Source organism: Tribolium madens, unplaced genomic scaffold, assembly GCF_015345945.1.
Source record: "Tribolium madens isolate multiple individuals breed KSU strain unplaced genomic scaffold, Tmad_KSU_1.1 Scaffold_71;HRSCAF=194;Tcas5.2_LG6, whole genome shotgun sequence".
NCBI classification, from domain to species: domain Eukaryota; kingdom Metazoa; phylum Arthropoda; class Insecta; order Coleoptera; family Tenebrionidae; genus Tribolium; species Tribolium madens.
In genome coordinates this window covers 6277982-6285676 of record NW_025401041.1, presented here as the reverse complement: position 1 = coordinate 6285676, position 7695 = coordinate 6277982, and the positions used below count along the sequence as shown (strand labels likewise).

The window sequence follows — 7695 nt, the reverse complement described above, 5'->3', positions numbered from 1 at the left end:
GCCCTCCTGGCAAAACTGGTGGTCCATACTAAGATACTCAGTACCTCGGCGCCCCCTCTGGGGGTTCAATGATTGTGATGCGGAAGTGCCGGTGAAGTTTCAAATTCTCCGTTTTAAGACTTAGTTCGCCGTATTTTTTTCATCATTGGGGAAGTTTGAACATTTCATTCGATACTTCCGTATTTCTTGTAAATATCGTGCAATGTGTTATTTTATATTTTTGTATTATAATTATTGTAATTTGAATACGGTGACAAATAAATGTATTTTTTTAAATCATCGATTTTTATTTCGCTCTTCCTGGAAAGTTTAAACTGTGTCAAATGTCAAAGAGAAACGAAGAGACTTGGACATTCACACACACAAAAAATTGCTTGAAAGTTAGATTACACTTCGATTAAATAACGTAATAAACGAAAATGCTAAAGATAATGTGTTTGAATTGTTACATAATGATGAATATGAATACCAAATAAGAGAAGAATAGTGGTTTCACCGGAAACCACAGAAATTAAATATTTAATTTTGTCGTTTCACTACGGTCCAAAGGAAATTATAATCCTGTCATCCCTCGATTACATGACTTGTAAAAGCGAAATTATGGAGGAAGCATCAAGATTTAAGTGTACAACGACGAAATTAATAAGATTTTGAGATTTATTGTTCTTGTAATTATTAGAAAGAGAAAGTTTATTACATGTTAATTTATGGGGAATTAAAATAGCATCAAATTGGATATGTTTTGAGCAATTTGTCGTTTAATGGAGACAATGATATCAAAAATTTTATACTTAGTTGTTTTTCAGTATTCACGACTCGATGTTAAACACAAATTTATTAATAAAAAATAATAAATTGCGTTTTCTTAGGGTTTCACAGTTATTAAACTCTGTACATGTACAAACTTCTTTATTTTTTACCTCTGTGATTGAAATCACCTACAATAGTCATAATTCTAAAGTTTGAACCTTCCTTTTAAGGCAGTGAAAATTTTATATCTTTCTAAGAAAATTAGAATTTGTAAAATAACTTAAAAAAATTTTATTTAGAAAACTAAGAAAAATAGACCAAAAAACGTATAGTTGAAAAACATAAGTTTGATTGTAATTCATTTATGAAACACTCTGTTTACTTTTTTTTTAATATGTTAAAATACTTAAAATTTAAAAGTTGATAATAAGCTTTTTGAACTTTTGATGACACCTCTCATATAAATTTTTAAAAGTGATTTTTGTGGTTCTAGATATAATAAAAACCACGTATTTTATGACCACACTTTACAATATTTCGATTAATGTGAGAAAAATACCTTCAAAAAGGTTAAATAACAATTAAATTGTGTTCACATTTGCTTTTAAAATTGGGTCTCATTAATACCATCATAAAATAACACAATTAGCTATTGTTGTGAGATGTGTACGTGTTAATTAATAGAATGTTGTGTTATGAATATGAAACAATCTATATTTTCATTCTCTTCGAACAATATTAAAGCTATAGTTAAACTATAGACAATAGTAGAGAAAATCAATTATTATTCGGTCAGTGAGTTTGTGCAAAAACGTGTTGAAAATATCGTTTCGTTTATTTTTTGACCGATTTTAATTATTTTTTATTACAGAGTGTCTAAGCTATGATTATCTTATCAATTAAAAATGTATCAAAATATGGTTTTTATTATTCAAAATTGTACAATCTCAATTAATACAAGAATTAGACTATGTTTTGTAGATAATAATTATAAGTAATTTTTAGTCCTAGGTAAGGTATAAATATAGGTAACCAACAATACTGCAATACGCTATTTTAAATGTTACGTTAAATAAAATAAACTGAATTAAAATCATCAACGACCAAAACGCGAATAAATAAAAGTACATTTTTGCACAATTTTTTAAATAAATTATTATTTTTGTTAATTTTCAATTGTTCAACTTTTTCATTCTTGGTGCATGTTATAATTGATTTTATTTTTTATCTAAAATAAAATAATCGTACAAAATGCATTACAACAAAAAAAAATCTGTTACTTTAAGTAATAGTAAGTAGTACTTAACAGTACTTTCTTGTATACTGCGTAAAATTATTGGCTGCCTAACTCTTCTTGCAACATATAAATAAATACGAGTAAAAAAACAATAAAAACATAGTGTTTTTATTGTAAAAATACAAATTTAAAAGAATTTAAAAATTCTCAATTCTCTATTTAAAAAAAAATAATTTTAGAGTTCAAAGATATACAACTGTAAAAAACAAGTTTCACAAGTATAAAAAAAAAAAACTAACTACATTTGGATGTTTTCACCAATGTATGTTTTCAATTTATCAGATTTTATTTTAGTAAAAACTAGAAAATACTGTTGGATTCGAAAATATTGTTTAAAAATTTAGGGGGACTCGCGGCTTTGCCGCTCGCCCTGTTGTTTTCTTGACTCTTTATACAAAAACAATTAGTTTTTGAAGGAAAATATAAATTGAAAACTTTTTGACACAGTAAATTGTTTGTTGCCTATATCTACAAGATAATTCGTGTAAAACTATATTCTAAAACTATATCCCTATATAACCAGTAATACGTTAATTATTGCTAACTTGATACATTGACTCATAAAAATAATTAATTTAACTTCTCATTATGTTTTGGACATCCTTGAAAAAAACGTCATGTATAAACTTTAATAAATGTAAGTAATTGTCAGATTGACAGCTGTCAATAAAGTTCAAAAATATTAAAATTATGTTAAACCAATCAAGTAGGAGTATATTATAGACATTGTATTTTTGTCTGCATTTTGAAAATGTTTGTATTTTTTTCTGAAGATGTATTAGAGTTCGGTAAATATGAGAATTATAAATGTTCTAGGGAAAATTAAAAGAGCAAAAAATGTTTGAACTTATATTTTGTTATAAAAATACAAAATTAACTTATTTTAAGTATAAAACTTAACGTATAAAGCTTTCTCATAAGTTACATTTAAAAAAACTATGTACAACACACAGACTGCAACAATGTATCTAAAAAAATACAACAAAAAAATACATTTGCACCCTTCTTATACAAAATAATGCTTGTTATTAATCACATTAACTAGTATCCAAAAGAGCATCAAATTAACTGGCATCGTAGTAATTCCCCTGACTTTAATATCCACCAGACCCACCAGATGGGGCTCCGTATTCGCTCGAGGGAGCGCTAGGAATAGAGGGGGCACCGTATTGCGACTCAGGAACTCCACTAGGGGGGTACCCTCCACTTTCCTGTTTCTATAAAAAAAAATGAAATAAAAACCTAGAGATTTTTAAAATTTTAAGTTTCCAAACCTGAGTCTTGTATCTGATGAAGTAAACTTCCGGTTTGCTCGGTTGCGTGGGTGCCGGAGTCGGGATATGAATTTCCGGTGCTTCTTCCGGTTTCTTGACCAAAACGTAAACCAAGGTCTTTTCTTCATTCTGGGGTTGGACTGGGATAACGGGGGCGGTGGGGGTTGGAGGAGTTGGGGCTTTGATGAAGATGATTTTGTAGTGTTTCTGGGGGGCTGCCACTTGGATGGGTCTTTGTGGGGCGTGCACTTCCGGTTCCGGGGGCGGGACGTGGACGTAGACGTGTTTGTGGACTACTGGTTGTTGGGCGGGGGCGCCGTATTGGGGGGCGGGGGCCCCGTAGCTGCTGCTGGGGGCACTGGGGGCGCTGTAGCTGTAACCGGCTTCGGGGCGGGCGTACGCCGCCGCCATCACGGCGGAGATTACCTGGAAAATGGGAGTTTCGTAAGGAGAAAGTGGTGGAGATAATTGTGGTGGTTTGCGTAATTGCCCATAACGGATGCTACTTGTAGTATGTGGAGCGACTTGGGTGCTTATTAAAGTTTTATTACAAGGAGGTTTTAATAAAGCGCTTTCACAGAGTGATTAATGGAGGTTTAATAGGGATATCAATTTTGTTTGGTAATTTTTGGACGTTCCTTTCTCTGTTTAATTGTAGGAAAATTTTTTGGAATTTTTTTGTACTATCCAATGATAAACTCGCAAGAGATTTTTTGTTTTTAGGTACAGCAAAAAACACAAATCTTTCATTTAATTGTTATTGGTTAGGTTTATTTCTTCCTAATAATCATTGTAAAAGTGTAAATCTAATCACAATTTCAATAGAGCGGATAAAGATTAAGTTTTGCACCAAGTAGCGTTTTTTGAAATTGTTGTCAAATTTATTCATTTCATTGTGGTTGACGTATTATAAATGTAATCACAATTTCAATAAAGCAGAGTAAAAAATTTGTTTTTTTTTATATTAGTTTAAAAATAAAGTGTCGAATTTCGAAAAAGTTTCACTTTCTTATTAAACAAGTTTTTGTCTTGCATTAATAAAAAATATTGTAATTTGTGGCCAATATTAACAAGTAGTAATTCGTTGTTTTTATTTTGACTATAGTTCGACTCCCTATTTCAGTATCACCTGTGTTTTTTTTTTATTTTTTTTTTTTATTATTTTATTTTTTTTTTGTATAAATGTCATACAGCGAGCTTTCATTTTATTGCAACTATAATTCAAATTGCAATACAACGCAACTTCGTAATATTCACTGTAATGTAATAAATCTAATCACAATTTTAATAAAACGGGTAAATCGTGTAGGAATAAAATTTTCATTAATTTTGAAGAAAATTGGCAATTTTTTGAAATTGTGGTTAGATTTATTCATTTTATTGTGGTTGACATATTATAAATGTAATCACAATTTCAATAAAGCGAATTAAAAAATTTGCGATCGTATATATTTCTCATGTAACAAGAAAACAAAATAAAGCAATTTTTTTATATTAGTTTAAAAATAAAATCTCGAGCTCGAAAAAAGTTTCACTTTTCTATTAAATAAGTTTTTGTCTTGCTTTAATAAATAAAATTTGTAATTTGTAATATTAACAAGTAAAAATTCGCTTTTTTATTTTGACTATAGTTCGACTCCCTATTTCAGCAGAGATTTATTATCTGTATTTTTTTAAAGTAAATTTGACTTTATAATATTTCAAATTTTTTGTATAAATGTCATAAAACAAACTATAAATCTGATCACAATTTCAATAAAACGGGTAAAACGTGTAGGAACAAAATATTTATAATTTTGACTAAACTAGCGATTTTTTTAAATTGTGGTTAGATTGATTCATTTCATTGCGGTGTTATAATAAGTTTAATCACAATTTGAAAAAAGCAGAATTTTAATTACAATTCAAACCTTCATTACAATAAAGCGCAACTAAAATTCTTTTCAGAACTTTTTTTCTGTAATTACGTAATTAAAAAAATGTACATTTTCTGCTAACTTTAATTAAATATTTTTCCATATTTGTTGTTTTCTTTTCTTTCCTCTTTTCTTCTGTTATATTATTTCTATTAATTATATTTTGAAGTAAAGTTTTGCTTTATTGTAATTATAATTCGCAACACAATTTTAACAGAGCGCAAATAGAACTTATTTCGACCTTCCACTTTGCTTTTACTCAATTTGACTTTATATTATTTAATTTTTTTCTGTATAAATGTCATAAAGCAAACTATAAATCTAATCACAATTTCAATAAAACGGGTAAAACGTGTAGGAACGAAATATTTATTAATTTTGATTAAACTAGCGATTTTTTGAAATTGTGGTTAGATTTATTTATTTCATTGCATAAGTTTAATCACAATTTGAATAAAGCAAAATTTCAATCATAATTCAAACCTTTATTACAATAGAGCGCAACTAGAATTCTTTTCAAAACTTTTTCTGTAATTACGTAATTAAAAAAATGTACATTTTCTCCTAACTTTAATTAAATATTTTTCCAAATTTGTTGTTTTCTTTTCTTTCCTCTTTTTTTTGTTATATTATTTCTATTAATTGTATTTTGAAGTAAACTTTTGCTTTATTGCAATTATAATTCGCAACACAATTTCAACAAAGCGTAAATAGAACTTATTTTGACTTTCCACCCAGCTTTTACTCAATTTGACTTTACATTATTTCATTTTTTTTGTATAAATGTCATAAAGCAAACTATAAATCTAATCACAATTTCAATAAAACGGATAAAACGTGTAGAAACGAAATATTTATTCATTTTGACTTTTTGATTTTTTGAAATTGTGGTTAGATTTATTTCATTGCGGTGTTATAATAAGTTTAAACACAATTTGAATAAAGCAGAATTTCAATTATAATTCAAATCTCCATTACTAGAATTCTCTTCAATTTTTTTTCTGTGATTACGTAATTAAAAAATGTACATTTTTTCTACCTTTAATTAAATATTTTTCCAAATTTGTTGTTTTCTTTTTTTCCTCTTTTCTTCTGTTATATTATTTCTATTGATTGTAGTAGAAGTAAAGTTTTGCTTTATTGCAATTATAATTCGCAATCAATTTCAACAGAGCGCAAATAAAACTTATTTCAACCTTCCACTTAGCCTTTACTTAATTTTTATTGAAAACCACATACATTTTAAATACTTGCTTTACTAAAATAAAAGAAATTTAAAAATATTTTTTTGTTCTAAATATAATAATTCGAATCTTAATTTCAATAGAGTGCACCATATCCCCAATTTTTGTAAAGTTAAGCTGATGACAAAATAATCGTTTTGGTGTTTAAAAAAAAATTGGTAAAATTATTCAAAAAATTCTAGATCAGAAAGTGGAAATTGTTATTTCAGCCTACTTTTTTAAAACGCATTTTCTTTTTTGCTTTTAATTTTCTTAAATTTTGTTAAATAAAATGTCAATGTAAAAATTAAATCAGCAAAATTGTGTGTACTATTTAAACAGATTAAAAAAAAATGTGCTAAATTGGTGTCCACGTCACGGTTATTTAACCCAAAAAATGACAAAATAGAGTCATTTTCAAATAATATAGAAATTTCTAAAACAAATGCCCGGAAAAAAACATAAATTGTGTTAAAAATGTAACTCGCTTTCTTCATTTTTCTTCAATTTTTTTACACAAAAAGTGGGAATAAAAGTCTATGACCTGCGACAATTAAACTAATTGAATTCTTATGCGTTTCATCGATACTTTAGAGACAATAGCCGATTAATGAGCTTCCGTGTAAAAAAATCAGGTCAATTACTCCACTTGACTTTCGCTGAAACCCGATACTGTAATTAGTACCACCAAGAGTGAAAAATAAAAAATCAGTCCTTAAAAAATCCACCACTGGTATACACCCCGCACACACGATACCTACCACAAGAAATTTCATCGTTGCACTTTGCAATCAAGCACAGAACTAGAAACCTTCTTCAACCTCCACCTATTTATACTCGCCACCCTAAAATCGCCTCCGTAAAAAATCCTCGAGGTGGGGTACCGAAGATGAGTTAGGCCGAAAAGCCCCCCCTCATCGCTACTTTCTTACACTCATAGAATGATGAAAGGTAAAAGTACGGTCAACATTCTTGAGTAATAAAGTGACGCCCTTGCCTGTCGTAATGTGTAACTTTTGAAAATTCGGTGATTTATGTAAGAAGAGATGTGGATCTCGAGGCGTTGCGAAAAGTGATTTTTTCGCTGACCTGTTTCCACAAGCGTTACGGAAAAATTTTCTAGAGCTTAGACGGAAGTCGGAATTGTTTCGCTCTGTTCCGGTACTTGACGAATTTCTTCGTATTCAAATCGATGAACATTTTGTAATTCGCGCATTGTTTTGGGTAATTTGAAT

General features: G+C 28.8%; 2 protein-coding genes across 2 annotated transcripts in view; one reads left to right on the top strand and one right to left on the bottom strand.

Annotated features, from left to right (window-relative positions):
• LOC123009163 (ATP-dependent RNA helicase dbp2) overlaps nucleotides 1–95 on the top strand; it is a 3161-nt gene extending 3066 nt beyond the window's left edge. Inside the window, exon 6 of the mRNA XM_044405287.1 lies at nucleotides 34–95. Within this exon, the coding sequence (XP_044261222.1) occupies nucleotides 34–95 (62 nt within the window). The remainder of the gene's footprint in view (nucleotides 1–33) is intronic.
• A 2788-nt stretch (nucleotides 96–2883) lies between these two features.
• On the bottom strand, nucleotides 2884–7300 carry LOC123008824 (predicted GPI-anchored protein 58). The gene is made up of 3 exons (XM_044404843.1): nucleotides 7222–7300; nucleotides 3322–3747; nucleotides 2884–3264 (listed from the first exon to the last, which is right to left on the bottom strand). The coding sequence occupies exons 1-3, from the start codon at nucleotides 7234–7236 to the stop codon at nucleotides 3142–3144; spliced, it is 564 nt and encodes a 187-aa protein (XP_044260778.1). The 5' UTR covers nucleotides 7237–7300; the 3' UTR covers nucleotides 2884–3141.
• Nucleotides 7301–7695: the final 395 nt, after the last annotated feature.

What these genes read in the sequence shown, in the direction of transcription:
- LOC123008824 (XM_044404843.1), bottom strand. An exon ending in TCATCAGATACAAGACTCAG is followed by an intron (nt 3,265 to 3,321) that starts GTTTGGAAACTT and finishes TTTTTTTTATAG; the next exon opens with AAACAGGAAAGTGGAGGGTA.